We start from the raw sequence: 22,959 nt of genomic DNA on the forward strand, positions 1-22,959 counted from the left end.
CTTTTGTTTTATTTATGACTATCCCACGATTGCTGAATAAGCTTGTTCTTGATTTGTATAAATGTAGAATTTCATTGTCGTGACATATATGTTTGTGCAAACACTCCATAGAGCGATGCCAAATTTTTTTTTAATGATTAAGTATTTAATGCGAGCTACACACCTTCAGTTTTAACTGAACAGACTGTTCTGTTAAAATGTATATGTAGGCAAAAAAGACTAACAGAACAGTCCGACTGGACAATTAAAACTGATGGTGTTTAGTCGACTTAACGATATTCAGTATATGGAATATGTACTATATTTTTCATATCGAATACAAGTTTTACGACATTTATGGACAAAATCTGGGCGTAAAATTTTTCTCAACAGCGAAAAAAAAATGTGTACAGTGAGGTTTTAGGGCTACCAACGCCCTAGCCGAAATTTCGCCCTGTATTTTTGAGGGAGTGGGGGCGTTAGCAGCGTTACGTATGACTGTGTTATTCGCGGTCGCTCTAACCTAACCTAACGCTGTACTGTGTGCATTGAAGTATGAAACCTATGGAAATGAAACGTCAACAAAAAATGCGTGCCACTGTGACGTCATCTGGCCGCTAAACATGGCGGTTTAGTGCTGCTCAGAAGATTTTAAGGTTATTAGGTTTTATCGATAAACGTTCTTGGCTCATTTTATTTTAAATATTATTAAGTATTAATTATTTGTAGAATTTATACTTTAATCGGAAATAAATATATTGTTATCTTACTAATATTCTAAATACGAATGTTTGGACGGATGGATGGATGAATGGATGTTTGTTTGAAGGTATCTCCGGAATGGCTCAACGGATCTTGATGAAATTTGGCATAGATGTAGAGCATAGTCTGGAAGAACACATAGTCTACTAATAGTCGATAGCGACAGCTAGTATATCATAAGTGAGAGTGATTCAAAATATGAACATATCAAGGGACCGCGTGATAAAAAAAGCACCTTCAGAACATTTATTTAATTACAAACGTCATTCCTTATGCATATTTGCGACGTAATTATTTACATTTGGCTTCAATTATTTTAAATCACAAGCAAAATATTGATAATTGGTTATTTTGATTTATATCACGACTTTTCGACAACACAAGTACGGCTCTAAAAATGACATTTGGTGCGCTAAACATGGCGGATTTTTCGGCCTCATTAGGTATTTACGTATTTTCATGTTTCACTTTATGTCCGCACTGAAATACTGTTATCTTGTTTTCTTGCGAGTTATAGTGCTGAGTAAGAACGAGATAGATATATGTTTATGTGTGTTCCTTCAAAATGGATGCTATTTGTATAAGTAATTGTACGTATAGAACAATATGTCGCGTCCCTATTATAAAGGTCTATGACTGTGTGTCAATACAAGTGTCATTCTGGAATATTACAGTTACTATGTCAATGACTGTCCTTCTGAACTATGACTTCTAACATTTTTTGCAGAAATCATGATTAATTGAACGGATCCCTGTGGTGTTGACAAATAAAACCCAGTTTTTATCGTGTAGCTTCGAACGCCACCTAGATTTTTATACTTACCTACTTTTGATATCAATATGGTCATGAAATACGTCAATGATTGACGTTGATCCGTTGAATGCGTAGTAAGTTTTCATCTTAAATTTTAACGATTCATTTTGAGTTAAATAAGTTTTTATTGTTCTTACCTTTTCTAATTGCAGTAAGCACCTAATTCTTAAAATGATTTTTTTTAATTACGTTCAAATTATATTTTTACATTACATTATGTAATATCGAAAAAAGGTGTAATTTTTATGATGGTTTTAGATTAAATTAAAAATACAAAAATAACAAATAAACATTTTATTACAGCATTACTTAAATATAAAATAATTTACTTAAAGTACAAATATAAATAACGGACCAGCCGCAGATTGAAGCTTAAATGTTACTTGACTAGAATACATTTACTGTGTGTTTCCATTGCCTGTAAAAAAAGATTATTTTCATCCTTCGCCATTTAGTTCAAAGAACTTGCGCTTTAGTTATTGTTATCTACGACTTCAGAAAGTAAAATATTTTTATTCGGATGTTTTAGCAATGGAAACACACGATACCTTTATATACAAAATGCTAAGAAAATAAGTTTTTAACCACTAAATTACAAGATATTTACCGTCGGTTTCCGCGATCAAAATCTGTATAAAAATATATCGTAGGGGTTACGTCATTATCTTTGACAAAACACAGATAACAATATGTTTTATACGGGGACTCTAGTCTCAGAAACCCTCGATTATTGTCACATTTACTAAATTATATCATTAATGACTAGTACGTAAAAGGCGTAGGTTAAAATTGCGAGAGAAACTTTTATAAAGTATACGGTTTTACAGTTTTCTACGATTTCAGTCGTCGAGTACTAAACTATGACTTCAATAGCCTATTAGTATTTGTAAAAATTAACCCTGCACGATTTACATAGCAAAGATAACTTTTAATGTATTATATTAGATTGTAAAAAATGTGAGCCAGGCACTTTTAAACAAAATCTTAAAATTTGAATATGTGATCGACACACAATTGTGAGCTTAAAACTGGTATTCAAATCTTAATTGAAATATAATTGTTGATAAGTAAACGATGCAAACAATTAATAATTGTTCTTTTTAAACGACTCTTGGAATGTAGAGGAGTTTTTACTCCTAGTACAATTGACGAAATGAGAAATGTAAAAAGGGTTAAATGCCCTTAGTTTACTTGGTGTTCTTAAACGATATATCGTTCGTTAATCTTCGAATTTGTCGTCGTAATAATGAGTCCCTTTTCAATCTTTGTATTGGAAGAGCAGACTGCTTATGCTTTCTGCCCCTTTCACTATAATTTTGTTAACGGTTTCAAAGTTTCCCGACAAACATTGTATAGGCAGTGGACCGGAATCGTTAATGTTTAATTCGAAGTTTATCGAATATTCCGAGTAAAACCTCGGTTCTATATGCAGTACAAATTTTACGGGCCCTGAAATATAAAAGAGGTTTTAGTTATTTGTTTATCATTAAAAAAAGATTTACATTTTAATATCAGTTTTTTAAATTTAAATACTTTTATGAATAACTTTACGATGCGTAACTTTTTTTGAGCAGTTTGAATAACAATGAACATTCTTAAAGAAACTATGTGCTGGTAGGCAAAAAGTTGCCAATTCGAAAAGAGAAAAACACAGATTAAATTAGTACTCTCTCTTCTCCAGACTCCACAAGCTTAGATTTTGTTGTCTTTCTTATAACTTTCAACATCAAGTTTATGAAATAAAACATCATAAATTACTTACTTATAGATTCTGAAACTTCATAAGTCTCGGTATTTACAGTTGGGTCCTTTGACTGTCTCATAGAAATTAATTTTGCAGATGTGTTGTACCTTAACTCACATATGTGACTTCCTCCTTTTTCCGCCAACGTCACCGTTAACCTAAAAATACATATTAAATACAAAAAATGTCTCAAAATACAACATGAGTAACTAAACACTATGTGATTAGACATTACATACTGTTTTTATTTCATCTGTCGTAGAAAAAGAATAGTGCACTATTTTGGGGAGTTAATCTGTTTGTTAAATTTATTCCAGTTACTTGTGCATTTATAAACATCAATAAACGGGCTTTTGTTTAACGTTAGTTACTGAAGCTGAAGGAAAAATAACTGCGTGAAGTTGCCATGGTTACCATATTTACCGGTATTTGAGATATCTCTTAACATTTAATTATCGTGTAAGAGGGTACATTTAATTTTTTTTTCTTCTTCTTCTAGTAAATAAAACATGTAGTGTTAGATAATGTAACAACGTGCTTGTCGTTAAGGACGTGACCATTGGCCAATTATTTAATACAAACAAATACTTTTTTTATTATTTGTTTTAACACAAGTATTTAGGTATTACAATATTTATATTCGTCCGCATTCCCCTAATATAAGAGACCTCACTTAATGGTAATTTATCAATACACAAAACTCTAAACCTAACTATTCATGACTATGTTATATGAAGTATGTTACAGTGCATGTTAATTAAGACAAATTCTAAGAGTAGTTTTATGAAATAAAAATTGGAAAAAATCAAGATACTATTGTAATTTAATAAAATAATATGTCTTCTTAATTATTAGCAATTAACTATACTTACAAATTGTTCTTTGTTATCATAGTTCCATTAATAGTTATCGCTGTGTCACTTGTGAGAGGTTTTGGGAGCTTAAATTCTTTTCTACCCTTTATTGGTAGGGTAACACTTTCACGGTGACAATTTAATAGCACAACAAAAAATATTGAACACGAAAACTTCATTTTGTCACGAAAAATAAACTTTAAATATGCCAGTCACAACACAAAAACACACGACAAATCCAAATGATCGTTTGATTCAAACGATCGTCTTGCGCTACCTAACAGTAGCGAACTAAACGCACTTCTGATTGAATTCATACTTGTAAATCCTTTTTAATCAATAAACTGAGTCATTATAATGACATAAATTGTTACAAAATCACACGTCACAACACTTTACAAGGATTATACATGGCTCGCGCACATAAATTTCCTTGTCTAGATGTTATACGTGTGAGGTCGTTTTAGTCCTTTGAGTTTCTTTCATTTTATAAAACACCGATATTATATATACGTATAAAGAACTTTAAGCAATCTATGATACAATACACAAAAATATTAGGGATACTTGAGAATCTAAAAATCATTTAGCTCGTTGCTTCAGTTCCCTTTAAGACAACTTAAAATCTCTTTTAAAACCTAAATTGATCATTGTAACTTATCTCTGTTGAAATGAATTCGTATTATTTTTTTAGTTAAATAAAAGTAAAGTACCGTATAATAATGAGGTTGTTACATATTTGCACATGTAAATGATTTTAATAAAGTACCTGTCGGACCATATTTACGTGTGCAATCCACGCGAGAAGCTTGTTTTCCACATAATTTATTTAATCAATTGCTATATTTATTTCCCTAATTACTTCGAAAAAACAATTACAATAAGTAGCAGATTACACGTTTATTTAATTTTGAACATTTTGAAAGTTTTATTATTGATACGATTGGGTGGTTTAAATTTTAAATTTGCGCCAATTTTAATCCCAAAGATTGTTTGTATAAAATATTATTCTATCGTATCTATGAGAGATAATGAGTGATCACCATATAAAAAAGATGAGCCATCACAGGTCTGAATACAAAACTAAGAAAAACAAAAGCTTGTAAATAGTGTTGTAGACACAATAGAAAAATCCAATCTTTCAGACAGCTAGACAGACGGAGAGCTAAGAATAGAAATATTTTTATTCAATCCTTTTATACATACAACCGATGAGCAACCTACGATATAATAATAGCTCGATAAATCTAAAAGATTAAATTCATTTGACTCTTATATTATGTTGCTAGTTTTCAGTACAATCTTCTTCCAACTCTTGTTTAGAATGTTATATGTATACGTTTTTTACATTCCATTGCTGATTTTGATATATGGACTGGAATAATGTAATCCGGATATTAACTGAAGCATAGATTGTCGATACACATGAACAAAACATTTTGTCTTTGTTAATCTTAAACAGGTGTTTTGGCAGTGGAAACTCATGCTTATTAACATCAAAATGACATTTGAATTTATCCAGATACCATTTGAACGTAATTACTGATAAGACGCAAGACGTTTGTTAGTGGTCACATTTATAACCTAGAATATCTAATCTTACTAATATTTTAAAAGCGAATGTTTGGATGGATGTTTGTTTGAAGATACCTTCAAGAACGGCTCAACGGATCTAGATCAAATATGGCATTAATGTAGATCATAGATAGGAGAACATAAAGGCTACTTATTATGTTTTTTTTTTGCGCGCGGGCGGATTCGCGGGCGACAGCTAGTAATATATATATATATATATATATATATATATATAAAAAAAAAGGTGCAACAGCGATATTGCAAAAAAAAAAATTTGAATATTTTCAAAAATTGCATGAATACGTATCACAATATTTCCGTTTTAAACAATGTCATCATGTTTAAAATTAATTAACCGGTTTCACTGGAGATTTTTAATCGAAAAAGGTTCACAAAGACCTACTGCAACATAAATCGACGTGCGGTTAGACACGTCACTTGGCGCTTAAGGACCTTATACGGAAAATATATAATTATATATGTTTACTTCTCGTAAAATACTATGTGCAAATGATTTATCAAAAGGTTCATTCATTCAATGAATTTGAGTTATTAATATAGCATTTAGCGTAACACGTCTATAAACAATACCAATACGTTTATCCCTGTTCATCTGAAATTTGTTAACATTTATGAGAAATATGTTTATCATATTTAATTAACTTTTTAACTATACAAATAACATTTTGGTTACAAAATATATCAATATACTAAAGTGTAAACACGCACTTCTTGTAACGTATGTTAACAATCACGGCATATTTTTGTAATAATTAAAAAAAAAAAAAATGGGACCCACCTGCAACTTCCTTTCGATTAAAATATTTTTCATCAAAATCGGACCACCAGGGGCGGAGTTTCGCGGTAACACACATAAAAAAAAAAAAAAAACAGTCGAATTGATAACCTCCTTCTTTTTGAAGTCGGCTAAAAATCCCTAAACTTACGACACTCTTTAGGCTATATATTTTCAAGCTATTAAATTTAGGGGATTAAATTAAAAAAAATATGCAAGAAAGGGATAAAAAATTAGAAAGCCAATAACAGCAAAGATGGATGGTTGCTATGCTAACGGTAATTATCAGCCAATGGCCTTCATAGTCATTTCAGAATTAGCAATTGCATAAATTTTCAATTGAAAGTTTTACGCAATGTAAACAATAAAAAAAAGTTTTTCGGTGTAACAAAAATTATGAAGCCGTATGGGGAACAGCTAGTTAGGTAAAATGATTTTGTGCTACATGAGGTAGTTATTAATGAACATTTCATCAACAATCTATTTAAACTAAAGATTAATTACTAGTAGTCGCTCTTTTGAATCATTCACAAACAAATAAAATTTTGTTTTAATTATTATCCATGGGTTTCTGAGTAAAGCTATCTCTGTGTTGTCAAAGATAATGACAGGGAAGAATATGCATTTTATACGGAGATTTTGGACTCATAAACCCATTGTGATTGAAGTAAAATTAAGCACTTCTCTAAGTTAAGGAATAACATATTTTGTCATAATATAATTTTGTGATAATTTACAATAGGGCTGATAGTCTATTTGCTACGATTTTTATATAAGATATTTTGGTAATGAAGTGTAATGTGAAATTAATCAAAGTCTTAAATAATTTCTGAGTCATGAGAATTTCAACTTCGACTAATATGAACATACCCAGACATAATAAACGTGTGGTTATTACTAACACGGACAAAGGTCAAAATTGTATTTTAAAAAAAGAAAAACCCAGTTAATAAACCTGTGTGTGCTACTCACCTTTATGTTGGTCATATTTCTACAAGTAGTGTAATAAGTTTAGTCCCCTTATGGATAGAAATAAATTCAATCTATGCGACCTATACATAAGTAAGTATATGTCATACCCCTGTTTAATTTTTCCATCATCTAATCTTTACAAAAATAACTTTTTTTGTAAATTAATTTTAGAATTGATTTTTTTATAGACGGTTAAATAGAAAAGAAAGCAACGGCACGAGATCTGCACATAGTACCTTAAATAAAATATTTGTATATTAAAATATATTTTATCAAAAACATTACGAAACAAAATAATAAAACAAGTAATAGTAAATGAACGATATATATTTAAACAGGAATGTTTTCAATGATTTAATGTTTGCAATGCTTTTTTCGGTTATGGTTCCTTCATTTGTCCATGCAACTTCTGAGGATAATGTTTTGTACACCATCTTACTAAAATTCTCCATACTAAAGAAATAACAAAAAACATTTAATAAATAAAATGAACAAACTAAAATAATAATAAGCAACAAATGAACATTTTCTTATTATTGTTAGTAACACCATGAATTGTTAGTAGGTTTGAAAGAATGTTGAGCATTCATTAAAAAACTATTACATCGTAATATCACAATCTATATATATAAAAGAAAGTCGTGTTAGTTACACTATTTATAACTCATGATCGGTCGAACTGATTTAGCTGAAAATTGATGGGGAGGTAGCTTAGAACTAGGAGACGGACATAGGAACTTTTTTTATCTTCTGTGCATTTTTTTTATTCCGCGCGGACGGAGTCGCGGGGAAAAGCTACTCTTTTATATAACATAAGGTGGCAAATGAGCAAGCGGTCAGCTGAATACGTCGAAATACGGAATCAACCGCTGCCCATAGATATTCGCAATTGCAGATGCGTTGCCTACCGACAAAGGAAGGGTTGCACAGAAAAAGTATATATCCCTATGCGTCCCCTCCTATGTCAAATCCACTTCCCTTTCCTATCCTTACTTTGTAAAATTCGGTAGGAAGGGAAGGGGGACTAAAATTAGACTTCCGACATTCACAATCATCAAATAAAACGCGGGATTGCTTCCACTTTACGCCCGTTTTCTGTGTGGCCGTGGTAGTTCACCTGGTAAGCCGACCAATCAGTGCAACAGACGTTGTTGCTGGTGTCTACCACTGTTAAGACATTATCACACAATCCTATTATTTAAGACTATTATTTGCGATTAGCGAATCTATAAACTTTTTTTTAAAAGGGTCTTGTATGACAACAAGCCAAAAATATGTTTAGCATATACATGTGAAAATCTTGAGTACTTACATTTTTAAGATGTTCATTCTGAAAAAACATAAGATACAAAATTAAGTAACACTTGTAATAATAAGAGTTTTTTAATTGTGATAAATTAAAAATAGGTCAAAGGCAAAGGTATTCCCCGTAAATGTATAAAATGTGTGTTAGAAATCTACAAAATGGTAGTTTTATAAAATTAAGAAATAGCGAAACAAATTCTCAAGGTTTCTCAAGGACAAATGTACGAGTGTTTTAGCCGTTTTCTATATTATTCAATGATAATGTCATACGAAAATTTGAATAATTTGAATTCTCAAGGGTTTGAAATTTGGATTGTTTATGTAGTAATAAAACTAATATTTATTATAGACATTTCTTTATTTATAACTAGTGTATGAAATTTTCTAATTGTTATCAATGGATGGTCCTACAGTTATATAAATTGTTACTTTACATTAGAACATTCAATACTTTGAATAAACATATGACCAACATATTTTTGTAATCTTAATCAGATACATGTATTGTTAAAGATATTAGATACCAAATATTTGACAATGTTAGCAAATGTGCACATCTAGCGATAGCCATATTTAAGTGCATTATTGATGTAACAAATATTGTTATTTACCTAAGAATTTATTGCTTTTATTCAGTTTAATCTGAACTAGGTTGGTATTGTTAGTACCTCAAGTTTTTTTATACCCATCTAATCTGATTTGACTGGTCTTTTATTACATTCAAGCTAAACAAGATTACACATTACATTTTTTTTAATCCAAACAATTTGTGCATTATTATAATTATTAGATATTTTTAAGTCAATATTGGAACGAAGTTCCTTATCCCGCGTTGTGAAAGGGGGCTAGACGGAAAAAATTCTTACGAAAAGTTGTCACGACACTTTTTGCTATAGTAAGTATGTTAACGACGCGAATGAGCGCTACTTCACCATGGCAACGACGTGACAATATATAACGAAAATTCATAGAAATAAAATGTACTTCTTGTGAAGACTTAAGTAAGTTTTTTATTCATAGAATAAACATTGGTTTCTTCACTAATTAATCGAAAGGAACTTCGTTCCATCCGGGTGTCCCTTGACACCTCTCAAGTTTTTTATGTTACAATATTTGTTACATCATTAAATTATATGACAACACTAATTGGTTAGTATTACAAATTGTTGACAAAAAAGCATAAACAATTATAATTAGTACAAAGTACAAACACAAAAGCTAATGTTTAAAATTGTTACTTGCATCAGTCTTAGATGTGTTGGATGCTTGGCCACATATGCTATTGTTGGTCTTCTACAAGTTTATAAAAAAACAATGTCACAAACATCAGTAATTAAAAATTCAACCAAGCCAATGAAAAGTGTTACATCTCTAATGAGATCTGTTAAGACATATAACCTTTTTCATCAGATGGGTTGTTGTTTACTTTTAGTTATTAACTTATTAAGTATTATGTTTAATTAAACTTTATAATAATTAGTTTTTTTTATAATTTATTTATGAGCAAATAAAATCACATTATTCATGCTTATAGTTAAAAAAATTACATATTTCATTAATTTAGCAAATTCAATCATATTAATTAAATTAAGACCTCATTACTCACCAACATATTTAACTTCGTCAAAGGCCTTTCTAGCTTTCTTTAACTCTTCATTCATAGTAAGTAAGTCTTTAACCCTAGCATATTTCCTAGGGTCTTTACGCACTAAGAATATTATATCTTCAACTTGAACTCTGCCTGGTCTACCAACTTCCATTGCTCTGAAAATTTAGTTGATTTACATGTTACATTTTTGTTGTTTAAATCTGTCAAACCACAGAAAAATGGCTGCTGCATGGTAATTTAGTGGTTAATACAAACAAGTTTAGAACATGAAGTAATAGTAGAGATAAAGTAATTTTCTCTCTTCTAAAATCTCAAGGTAGATTGGTGTAGGATAGTCATAAACCTTATGAGGACACCGCGCAACACACCCTTCAGGTATGTACAGCGTGGTCCGAAGAGCGCCGCACTCTGGTAGCGGCGATTGGTGATGACCTCTCACTCCCAGGCGTAATTCGCGCCATGCTGGGCAGTGAGGGGTCAAGGGAGGCGGTTTCGCGGAAATTACAATTTCGCAGAAGGAGGAAAGGGAGCGAGAGCGCGAGGATAATCCCCTCGCGCCCCCGCTCAGACGCAGGAGAGTGGGGAGAAGGAGGCGGGGTTTCGCCGCCGTACTTCTCCCCACAAACCATGCGTGAGAGGGAGGCCCCTTCAGGGCGATAACGCAGGCGGGGCCACGGAAGAAAGCTAAAGCGTTCCCGTGGCGCCCGCCATAATGCGTTAGAGGGCAGTCAGGTTTTAGTGGGTATTCCGGTCACCTGTGGCCGGCGAGTCCCACACTCCCTACGCCATTGCACAGCCCGGCGTAGGCGTGCGTAAACGCATTTCCTGACTTTAAAAAAAAAAAAAAAAAGGATAGTCATAAACCTAAATATGATATGATAAACAAAATATTAAATAAAAATACCCCACTTTCATAAACTTGTTTCATTTTTGCACGATAGATATGTGGCTATCGTTTTTCATGTATCCATTCTAATAATTGTGGTAATACTTTACAAAAGCGAATCATGCCGAATTTGAATAAAATTGATCTTAAATTATGGGGAATGATCTCATTAACATTGTTTCGATGTTGTATTTGGAGGTTGTAATGTATTTTGGAGAAAAAACAAAATACCGTAAAAAACTGCAGAGGTCAGATAATTTTGATTTGGAACATAATAAAATAAATATTTTTTGGATGCACAAATGGGCTGGGTCGATTGGTGAAATGCCACAATCACAGAGAAGACAGGCATGAAATGGAAGCAAATCCGCATTTCGTCAGATGATGCGTGTTGGTGGCCTAATTTTAGTCCTCATTCCCTTCCCACCCATTTCTCATTAGGAAAAGATGGGCAGAGGAAGAAGATTTGGCAGAAGAGGGGACGCATTGGAAGGGGAAATATCCTGTTTCTCCGTTTTATTAAAGGTAGGCAACACATCTGCAATTGTGGATGTCTATGGGAAGTGCTCCCTTCACTTTTTTGGCAAATTCAGGTTGCCGTTTGCTAGTTTGCCACCTTTGATATAAAGAAAAAAATATAGGTTTAAATAACATAAAATAAACAAACTAGATAAGTTAGGTTAGGTTTGAAACATTTTAAATTGAATGGAAAAAACTATGAGATTATTATAAAATTATCACTGACTAAACTGACTGAACTAATCAGAGATCACAAAAAAACAACTTTAAAACAGTGTACAAGAGATCATTTCCTCGATTCGTCTTGAATCGCTATTGTAAAGTTTTATCTTAATTGCTAGAGAGTAACTATGCATGTAATTTTTTATTTTTTGATTACATTGTGGAAATCTGATAGGTATAAAAATAATGAAAAATATGCATAATGCAATGCTTACTTATGTGTGGTTTCCGTAATGAATTCAATTACAAGATCTTCTAAGAAATCTACACTCTCTGTATAAGGATTCTGGTCATCTCCAAATCCATACATCATACAACGTAGTTCTTTACTAAACAACCTTTTCCTGCCCGACGCAGTTGCCCCAAGCTGTTGCTCATTCTCTTCGTCTTCAAACTGTAAAATAATAAATAGCATTATTTTCTTTCGTAATCATGGGTAACACTATAAGTAGAGATCGATTCAATCTCTATTAAATATTACTTGATCAAACTGATCCGGAGTATCCGGTGTCGGAGTGACCATTATTTTATGTTACTGTAGTTTCTATTCTCTAATAAACGAAGTGCACTTATTTGTTCTGGAATTTTCACAATCACAATGCAATATAAACAAAAACAAAGGCGATTTTTCAACGTGACAGCTGAAAGTTATAATAGAGCAGATAGAGTAACACAGATAATAAAATTAAAACATTGTATTATTTGTGGATATCTTTAGTTATGTACTCTTTGAAATTTTAGACATTAACTGTCAAATGTAAATTTATTAATTGGCGTTTGACGTTATTTGTCAATTATTGTTTTGATTCGGTTTAGTATTTGGTTATTTAGTTCTTTATTTATACTATAAATAGCCATGTTCGTATACTAAAAGTCCGGTTTGAATAAGTATAACATGCAGGATTTTGTAAGGTTTTGCTTCCAAAGAACTTAAAAAAAACAGGTTAAGACGATATATCACCATGAATCCCATGACGTAAGTTTATACAACAGTTAATATAATATAAATTTATTTTTACTGCTCATCTAATTTTATCCTAAATATTAATTTTGTAATGTTTACACGAACCAAGAAACGTTCTGTGTCATTCTTGCGTTAAATTGTTTATTTCAGAAATGTTAAGAATGTGTTGAAGTTGAGCGAGAGGGAATTAACTGGGAACTCTAAGACATCATGGCATGATCAATACAAGGACAGTGCCTGGATATTTATTGGCGGTATGCCTTATGATCTGACAGAGGGTGATGTCATTTGTGTATTCTCTCAGTAAGTGTAACTCAAAAACTTAACAATATTTCTTTTATTCTCATCCAATTTATCCTAAGGTAAGGTTATACTATTTTATGTTTTCAATATTTATTTTTACTATTAATTCTTAAAATATATTTTACAGATATGGTGAAATAGTTAATATTAATTTAGTAAGAGATAAGGCTACTGGTCGATCGAGAGGATTTGCTTTTCTATGTTATGAAGATCAGCGCTCAACTATTTTAGCTGTGGATAATCTCAATGGAATTAAGGTACAGCAAATTGCTAAACTGATGCCAAGAAATATTTAATGCCACCATCTAAGTAGCTATTTTTGGTTCTAATTAAATAATACTTTCATGTTAAAATTCTATTGCAGATTCTTAATAGGACAATTCGTGTTGACCATTGTGAGCAATATAGGGCTCCTAATGCTGATATGTCAAAAGTTGATGAATTGACAGCTGCCGTGAGGGCTGAAGGGTGTGCTCCTGTAGCACCTAAGTTAGAGGTGGATACTAAAATTATTAAGCAGGTAGCATATTCATGCCCAATATTCTCTGATCTCCAATGTTGTAGTTGAAGCAGTTTCCCAGAAAAAAAATTGAAATTATTAAAATTTTTATGTTTTAGGAAAAAGAACACAAAGAGAAGAAAAGGAAGCATAAAGAAAAAAAGAGCAAAAAGAAAAAGAAGAAGAAAAGTAAGAAGTCTGAAAGTGATAGTGAATCAAGTGACTAAATCATTAATTATTGGTAATTTGTATAAATAAAAAATAATTATTGACATATATATTTTTTTATTTTAGATTAAATCTATAATGACTAGCAAGTTTAAAATTTAAAAATATAACATAAGAAAAATAGTTTAATTCAAAATTATTACATTGAGAACCTTATAGAATTAAAATATGATTAATTGATAAAGATATAATAGCATTTAATTGTAGACAAGAGATCAAGATCAGGTACACATGACAATATACAACAGGAATTGAAGTTATTAATTGCATAAAATCAATAAAATCTTTAACGTGTTCCAATTAGAAAACAATTATAGGACAATAAATCTTACTAATATCACAATAGCAAATGTTTAGATGGATTGATGGATGTTTGCTAGACGGTATCTCCAGAACAGCACAACAGATATAGCTGTAATTTGGAATAGATCTAGAACATAATCTAGAAGAACACATAGGCTACTATTTAAGATTTTTATGCCGCGCGGAGGGAGTCGCGGGCGATAGCTAGCATGAAATAAAAATGGAAAATAGATTTTTTTTTAAAATATAACAATACAATCTAACACTGTTCTTATGGATTTCACATCACAATAAGTATATTTTGTGTGCAAAAAAAATAATAATTAGTGTATTTGCTATTATTTTAGTTAAACTACTGCAATAATTATTTTAACTTAGAGTATTCAGTATCTTTTGAAGAGTATCATTATCAGCATAAGCAATAATGCCTTCAGAGTTGCAATATCCTTTTGGCTCAAGACCACCATCATCATTGTATGTTATTGGTTTGTGGGTGGTATAACTGATTAGTCCTCCGCCTCTTGCATTTAATATTGCATGTGGTCCGCATGTGTCCCAACGGAAAGTTGTCCCTTTTGAAACTATGTAACCTGCTGCTTCACCTGAAACACCAAAACTATTGATATTAAAGAATTGAGCTGGTTTAAAATAAAACAGATATTGCCTTTACCTGGTGCTCAGTGAAATTGGTCTACTCTACAATGACACTTTAAATAGATGTGGTTGCTGTTAAAGTAGGTACATCACTTTAACTTTCTTTTTGGTTTTTGTTAGCTTTGGTAAATTAAAAGCAAGTTCTACATACCTAATGCAATTTTTAGTAGTTTATGACCTGCACCTGGAACTGAAATCACTTCAAACCCAGAATTTTTAATTTTTTCCACAATATCTGGTTTCTCAGCTCCACTTATAAGTATAGTGTTATGTCCAGAGACAACTTCTTTGTCACCAACATAAAATTTCTTGACGCCTTCATAGTTAACTCCCCATATTATTCTGCCTTTCCCACTGAAACAAGCAATATAAGATGTACTTGTGTATGTTAATAGAATATTTTATGACTTTCACTTTGTAGAATCTAAGAAATTTGAGAATAAATAACTAAAATACATAAAGGAGAGATAAATTACACTCACCCATTATAAAATGGCTGATTGATAACACCAACAACTGGTTCACCTGATGATCTCAAATAAGCTCCGATTAAAACTGTGACACAAGGAAGACCGCGGCTAGCTTCTGCCTCTCCTCGCACACCAGCTATGAACTCAGCTGTAGCATCTAACAAAAAAAAAATCAATTGTGAGTTTCAATTTTAATCAAGCTTGGTTGTGTTGAATAAAAGGTTACCTATTGGATCAATCCATACACCTAAATTGTCTGTATCCAATGTAGGTATTTCAGGTAAATCATAACATGTAGTACAGTGTATTTCATCATGAACAGATTTAGCCATTCGGTTTGCAGTTGACATTGGTATTATAGAACTGAGTAACTTGGCCGTCTCTTCTTCAGATTCCTGAATTCCAATGGTCACTCCATTAATCTCATTACATTCTTCACCTCTTACATATTCTGCAAGTCTAGGTAAACATGAGGCTATTTCAACTTTAGCACATTCCTGAGCTAAAACATCGGCAATTGTTTTAAAATCTCGTTCGAAGCGAACGTTCGCATCGGTTTCACCTTTTTCAGCAACTAGCAGTGTATCCCCAGTGGATTCAGTACAGGATCGGGCAATGCAAGCAGCTCTCTCCGAAGCATTTATAAGTGCTTCCAAAATTTTCGACATTTCTATTCGAATTATTAGTTTTATTAAAAAATAATGTGGAACTTAAGTTTAAGAAAATGATGAGAGCTATTATATTATTAGTGAAAAACTGCCATACTTATAAGTACTATAGTAAAACAACGGATAATTCAATTAAACAATAATTACATGCACTGTTTACTTTAAAACTAAGTTCAGGTTTCTGCATTTTGCCATTGACGTTGACATGACGTCTGACAACAAAGAGTATACATATCTACCTAAGCAATGCTTTTGACAAGTAGAATGGCATTATTTTTTCTTGGCAATCTTCCACTAAGTTTAAATTTTATTTTTATTTAATTTAATCTTATTAAGTCAACTTAAAAAGTATTCTCGTTTCTATTTCTTTTAACTACCTTTATATAATTTAAACATCTTTAAATATTAACTCGATCTTCATTTTTCCAATTCCAAACAGGTTTGAGATTTTTAGTTTTTTTTGTGTGCTCTGGCAACTCTGTTATACTAAAATTGGCGCAAAATTTCGAACGAGGTCTGTAGTGCCTATAGTTGGTTTTTACTGTCTACTGTATTTCTTGTACTGTTCGTTTCATAATTTCCTATGACATCTAGTTGTGAAAATAGGTAGATGATTTTCACACTATTAGGTATCATTTGTTTTTAAAACTTTAATATTGATGCAAAAAGTTAGCCAAGACTGGCGTCAGGATCTTAAAAAAAGATGTTAGGATTATTATAGTAATAAAAACATAAATAATTGTTAATCGTTCAATTTGCAATCTATTGATAAAATAGTATATGACCATGAGGTATTCACGTGTAATATTAACGGTCACATGAATCATGGTGACATCGGTAAAGGGGCATGAAACAATAAAGGATAAAGTAAAAATTATAAGCCATGGTAATGCACAGATGCGTTGTTATTAAAACATTTTTGTGTCATAACGCTTTCACGGAATATTTAATCTTGACGACCCCCACCCTTACGCCTAATTATTTACCCATTTTATTTGAATATTTTTTAATAGTTTTTAGCACTGTAATAAACGCAACAAAATCTAACCTTATCCACCAGACCTTTTTTCAACTATGTTTTTACTATGTTTGTTTTTTATATATGTATTTGGAAACATATATTTTGTAACATATGTACTAATCTTGCACTTTGTAACCTAATTACAATACAAGATTTGTACAATATATGTTTGTATAAAACGCATTTGTATAAGAAATTTCGTACACACCTTTAGTCCTGAAGACAATGTAATTTTTTTCATTGTTATTGTGAGAACTTATTTTTACAGTATCCCGCCGACGTGACTATTAAATGAAAGGCCTTCACGAAGTCATTTTGGTAAACTATGAAAAATCTGAGATGGCCACAAAATCGTAAAAAATAGTCAGGCCTACCTTACCCTCAATCCTAGCTATCACTGTGTCTTAATAGCGAAATTATAGTTTTTCATTCCAACAGTACATGTATTGCAATTTGTCGAGGTTTACATGATTTGTAAGAACCTTTATAAGAGTAATTTAGGTTGCAATTCACAAACCTCTAGTAATACAAAAAGTATCAATAGGTTACGGAAATCTCGGCGAAGGAGAATGCAAGCGGCGGACGTAATCTTTTGTTGTGAAGCCTTGCTCAATCCTCTGTTACGGAACTGAGCGATACGTGATGTGATTGCAAGTCCCACGTTTTTATCTCTTGCTTGATTCGTACTTCAATTATTTTTCTTATCAAGGTGCATTTCAAAATGTGAATTAAAATTAATAAACCTTAAGTATTTGACCTTCTTGAAAGACAGGAAAGGAATGTTTATCCCATTGTTACCTCCTTTAGCCTAAACAGATTGAGGTTGAGAAGAGTAGGAACTCATACGATTTTAATTCTTTCCTGGGGTAACATAGGGGTAAGGGTAAGGCATAAATACATAAATGATAGTCATTTGTTATAAGAATTAATCTGTACAAAACATTATTAAGAATATTGGTACTATGTCTAAAATATTATGCGATCGAGTCACCCGGCGAATGTGCGGAAGTGAATTGACATAAAGTTATATAGACCTTTAGTGCTTTTTTTTGTGCATATTAATACTATTATTGTGTGAGTCAATAAGATTGGTTTTACTAAATTAATTGTATTACAAAAAAAAAACAATTAGACCAAAAATCCTGCTAACTATAGAATGTCGATATAGCGACCGTAGCGAGATCTAAAGATTGTTTTTTTATAATAATTAGTATATGTTTAAAAAGGTCCAGACATGTTAACATTAAAAATGTGGCATTCTTGTGTTTAACATTTACAGCTTTAATAAACAGATAAATAAAAAGGCGACCTTCATAATATTACGTTAAATCAGTTATTAAATCCAATCCAATCTTATGTATTTACTTGTTTTACGAACAAAATGTCTTCCTTCTTAAAAGGTAAGGTAAAACAGAATGTACCGTAACCACACAAGATATTATATGTAATCGATTTAGTGTTACGCGTAGAGTACTGTTTCTTCTTCTTATAAGCTTTCTTGGCCTTTTTTTTTTTTGTGACTGAGTAGTCACTGTTTGCCTTGAGGAGGCATTTACAGTTTCACCGGGCTTGAGGTGGCCGGGCGCAGATGGCGCTTAGCCTAAACCTCGTTTAAGAGTAACTAGGCTCGAGGGCTCCCTCAGGAGCCTCGGCTCGGGCTGTTACTTCGTTATTATTACCGGATTGGGTTTCTTGGCCTTGTCTTATCAACTACTTTTATATGAGCCTATGCGTGACATCAGTCAGTCTCTACAATTTGGTTTTCCTACTTTCTTGGCATTCCAATTCAGATTGTCAAACCGACGGAGCTTCGGTCTATCTCGACTTCGACAGCCAAGGTTGCTTGTAATAACACACTATCTAACAATTTCCTCATTTCTGTAATTTACTTTCCTAGCATACATTAGGCGATAGATTCAGCGTTACTAACAAAATATAAGGAGGGTAGCGAAAATCATATCTTTTATCTATATGTATATGTATAAAAGAAAGTCGTGTTAGTTACACTATTTATAACTCTAGAACGGGTGAATCAATTTGACTGAAAATTGGTGGGCAGGTAGCTTAGAACCAGGAAACGGACATAGGATAATTTTTACCCCGTTTTCTATTTTTTATTCCGCGCGGACGGAGTCGCGGGTAAAAGCTAGTTTACACTAAAAATAATACACTACACACACATATTACACTAAAATCACGGTTGACATAATCCGACGCATGGCAATGTGTGAAATAGTTTAGAAATTGTCTCAATGGTAACATGACTCTTTTTCTTAACCTTAAACTCAAGGACACGGAGATATCTCTAAAGTAGTTTTACCATAAAATCGATTTTTCACGGATTGGTTTTAAATGCATCTATTGTTATTATCTTTTCCATTTCATAACGAATGAACAGATTGAACATATTTTTGCTAAAATCCTTAAAGATATAGAAATAAAAAAATCCGTAATAAAAATTTATAAACTTTCTAAAAATATAGTCATTTGTTAATTTAATAACATCCTTTCTACCACTGTCAATCTACTCAAAAGATTACGTTGAAAATTTAATTAGTTATTGCTATCTCTGTCAAAGGGATGATGATATATTTTATAAGAGATTTTGGACTCAGAAACCCACGGTTAGACTAATACACCATGCAACACTCCATGAAAGAATAACAATCGAATTTTACTCGTATGGTATGCCTTGCTCTTAAAGATCAGTCAAGTCGTTTGAGCAATAATCCACAATGGAACTGGGGCACACAAACGTAACATCGAAAATTAAGAATCTGTCCTGTATTTTCTTGAACCTTTGTTGTCTATGAGATATTTGTCGTGCGATACGCGTGTTCGGCCTCGTTATAGCGTGCTAAATCTTATTTTACGTTACCGTAAAGTGTTTTAGGTAATAGTTTTACATTGATACCTTTCCCATTAGGATTTCATAATAGCTTTACATTTAGAAATCAAAAGTCAATTAGAGGAGCGGGAACTACGGTTATGATTGCCGAGTAATTGTTTTAAATTGCCCCAGTTATAGACGCAATCCTTTGTAAGAGTAATAAGTATGGTTACAAAAAAAAAATTATTTCATTCCAACCAATAAGCAAATTTTAAAGTTTTGTCAACCGTTTGGTACAGAGAAGATGGGAAACTCTTTTAATAAAAACATAGTTTTTTTCTCTTGCGTTTAGATTACAAATTGTGTTACTAATGTTATATACAGATGCAATTGTATAAAAGTAGAGTTTAGTAATGTTTTTCAGTGTATAATAAAAATGTAGGTCAGCATTAGCATACCTCTAATTAAGATTGTCTAACTTGTCTAACGCCGCAGTATTAAGCGTTAGACAAGGCCTTCTATTGTTGTCTTTAACTGCAGAGATAACTCACATATACTTAGATGTATACGAATTGATAATAATTATGAAAGAAAAATTCATCTGTGTCATGTAATTATAATTTTATAAGCAAACTTGAAGTTATGAGAGCTGTAAACTAGAACTGATTCTGAGAATTTCTCAATATGTCTGTCGTTACTGTATCCTAGAATCAAAAGGATATCCTGCCATCATCATCATATCATCATTAACCATGAAATAGTTAATTTCTTTGTGTACTTTTTTGTGTCTTGTATTTTACCGATTTTGTTGATACTTTGTCAGAAATATAAAACAACGTTTTGCCTCAGTGACATATGACCTTGACAACAATATTTCTTAAGCGGCGTTACGATTTTGCTGGCTGTTATCAACCGTTTTGTAAACCATTAAATAACGATGTCAAGAATTAAAAGTAATTAGGTAAAACTGGATCTACGGATGCAATAGATAATAGTCGTATCTTTAATGCATAAACTCAATAAATATATTAACGTTTTTTTATATAACAAGTCTCTACAATCAAACTTAAAACTATACATCTGTTTTTGATCAATAATTTTTTCTAAGAAATAATCTAAATCTTTAAGATCATTTAATTTATAGACCAATAGAATATTATCATTTACCTATCTTTCAAATTGTTTTAACAATAGCAATATGCTGTTAACATTGATAGTACATTTCCAAAACCATTGTTGTTGATGACTGTTCATTATTTATGCAACGATTAAAAAATGATAACCACATTTATTTTATGACATTAGAAAAAACTCGGCTTATGACAGTAGGTTTTTAAAATGCTTTTATTATTGACAATTTTTTTAAATACATATTTAGCTGTAGTCGTATGATTAAACATCATTCACATCTAAAGAACAGAATGTTTCATTTAACATTTAAAACAATATTACTTTTAAACGTATTCATAGGTCGTCTTGAACATCACAAACTATTCGTTAAGTACATATACCTAAGACATAGGTTTTCACCTTTCCATACATCTTTAACCTTATTAATTATAATATTCAACACACGAAAAATACATTCACATAATTTAAATATCCTTTTCCTGTGCCAAATAACGCATTTCTGGTAAACTGATGAATCAAATTTAATTAAATATTGGATTTGTGGTAAACATTAGTAGTAATGTTAAAGTAGCAGCAGAAGCAAAGCGTTAGAAGTAATAGTAGTAGAGGTATACTTCCTATGGTTTCTGCAACTTCAAGACTGGCGCGTATTTTACATGTTTGTCATGGTAAAAATTTACAATCTTCCTTAGCATAATATTTTTTATTATTTACTTCATTATGCAAAAAATTAAAAATGATAAGAGTATTAAATTATATAAAACTGTAATAATTTTAAAATTACATATTATACGTTTTTCATTGTTCGATTCGCACTTATGTCAACAATAATGTAATTTATGGTTTTTAAGTAAAACTTTCGAAAACATTTCGTATCATGTGTGAAAATTCTATTGTTCGATTGTTTAACAGAAATTAAATGTTGTTTGAATCGGCGACAGTCGCTATTATCACGAAGTATACATAAGTAAATTATTTGGCATGATTACAATAAAAATTCAACACTATATGGCGTCATCTATTATTTTAATAAAATATAAAAATATACACTTATATTATGAAGAGGAAACGTTTGTATTTTTGTCCGACTTGAAAAATTCTTTCACCGTTAGAATGCTTAATTATCCCTGAGTAACTTAGGCTATATTTATTTTTGTTATAAAATGTCTAAAAAATAAGTGTTTATACATGTAAACCTGAGACTGGTTGCTAGTATTTTATTTTACAATGTTGAGACAAATCGTGACAAATGAACATGTAAGACGCCTTAAATAATAACCAGTTAAGAAATGTGTAAAAACAAAAGTGCACGATTAGGACGTTAATCACATCTCACACACGGATGGAAAGATCGAATAGCGTTTTCAGGCAAGGTCATTGTGTCTAAGTAGATCATTACCTTAAAAAAAACCTTTGAATGTGTCACATTCAACTTTAAGTTTAACTAATTACTACGACATGGTTTGAGGACCAATTGGTTAAGTGGAAATAGTGTGCTTATTATTTACTTAAAAACGAACTTATGTACTTTAAAAAATTAAATGTATATATTTTAGTTCCTATGCTAAATTAAAACGACTCGAATGCGGTAGTAAATTTAAAGTTTATTCAAATTCCTGCTATGTTAGTAATGAGAAATTAATGGAAATTAGAGATAATAGTATGCGAAAAAAAAATCTTTTCTAATCAAGGATGGATGTTTATTTAGTCTTCAAATTAATAAATATTACTTGTGGGTTGGGACTGATGTATCTTCAATTAATTATTTCGTAGGTTTTTGAATACTAAAATAAGAATATTGACAATCATTGTCTCAAGTTCATTCTATCTTTATCCTTTGTATATACCTCC

The 22,959-nt window shown here is 31.4% G+C and overlaps 4 protein-coding genes across 6 annotated transcripts; 1 reads left to right on the forward strand and 3 right to left on the reverse strand.

Annotated features, from left to right (window-relative positions):
• Window positions 1–2,620: 2,620 nt before the first annotated feature.
• On the reverse strand, window positions 2,621–4,692 carry LOC106718461. Its single transcript, XM_014512553.2, has 3 exons — window positions 4,172–4,692; window positions 3,318–3,457; window positions 2,621–3,004 (listed from the first exon to the last, which is right to left on the reverse strand). Exons 1-3 carry the CDS (start codon window positions 4,330–4,332, stop codon window positions 2,814–2,816), a joined length of 492 nt encoding a protein of 163 aa, XP_014368039.2. The 5' UTR covers window positions 4,333–4,692; the 3' UTR covers window positions 2,621–2,813.
• Window positions 4,693–7,873: 3,181 nt separating this feature from the next.
• Window positions 7,874–12,688, reverse strand: LOC106718296 (transcription initiation factor TFIID subunit 13). Of its 3 annotated transcripts, none has more exons than XM_045678989.1 (5): window positions 12,519–12,688; window positions 12,253–12,431; window positions 10,408–10,565; window positions 8,809–8,826; window positions 7,874–7,949 (listed from the first exon to the last, which is right to left on the reverse strand). In XM_045678989.1, exons 1-4 carry the CDS (start codon window positions 12,558–12,560, stop codon window positions 8,822–8,824), a joined length of 384 nt encoding a protein of 127 aa, XP_045534945.1. In that variant the 5' UTR covers window positions 12,561–12,688; the 3' UTR covers window positions 7,874–7,949; window positions 8,809–8,821. The 3 variants fall into 3 exon arrangements, with proteins under 3 accessions (XP_045534945.1, XP_045534944.1, XP_014367849.2); XM_045678988.1 differs by lacking the exon at window positions 8,809–8,826 and adding an exon at window positions 10,044–10,094; XM_014512363.2 differs by lacking the exons at window positions 7,874–7,949; window positions 8,809–8,826 and adding an exon at window positions 9,931–10,094.
• Window positions 12,689–12,823: 135 nt separating this feature from the next.
• On the forward strand, window positions 12,824–14,045 carry LOC106718482 (RNA-binding motif protein, X-linked 2). The gene is made up of 5 exons (XM_045679013.1): window positions 12,824–13,013; window positions 13,152–13,304; window positions 13,432–13,561; window positions 13,669–13,824; window positions 13,923–14,045. Exons 1-5 carry the CDS (start codon window positions 13,000–13,002, stop codon window positions 14,028–14,030), a joined length of 561 nt encoding a protein of 186 aa, XP_045534969.1. The 5' UTR covers window positions 12,824–12,999; the 3' UTR covers window positions 14,031–14,045.
• A 604-nt stretch (window positions 14,046–14,649) lies between these two features.
• Window positions 14,650–16,271, reverse strand: LOC106718335 (inositol polyphosphate 1-phosphatase). The gene is made up of 4 exons (XM_014512395.2): window positions 15,685–16,271; window positions 15,471–15,615; window positions 15,140–15,342; window positions 14,650–14,936 (listed from the first exon to the last, which is right to left on the reverse strand). Exons 1-4 carry the CDS (start codon window positions 16,124–16,126, stop codon window positions 14,704–14,706), a joined length of 1,023 nt encoding a protein of 340 aa, XP_014367881.2. The 5' UTR covers window positions 16,127–16,271; the 3' UTR covers window positions 14,650–14,703.
• Window positions 16,272–22,959: the final 6,688 nt, after the last annotated feature.

This window comes from Papilio machaon, chromosome 8, assembly GCF_912999745.1.
Source record: "Papilio machaon chromosome 8, ilPapMach1.1, whole genome shotgun sequence".
In the NCBI taxonomy this organism is placed as follows: domain Eukaryota; kingdom Metazoa; phylum Arthropoda; class Insecta; order Lepidoptera; family Papilionidae; genus Papilio; species Papilio machaon.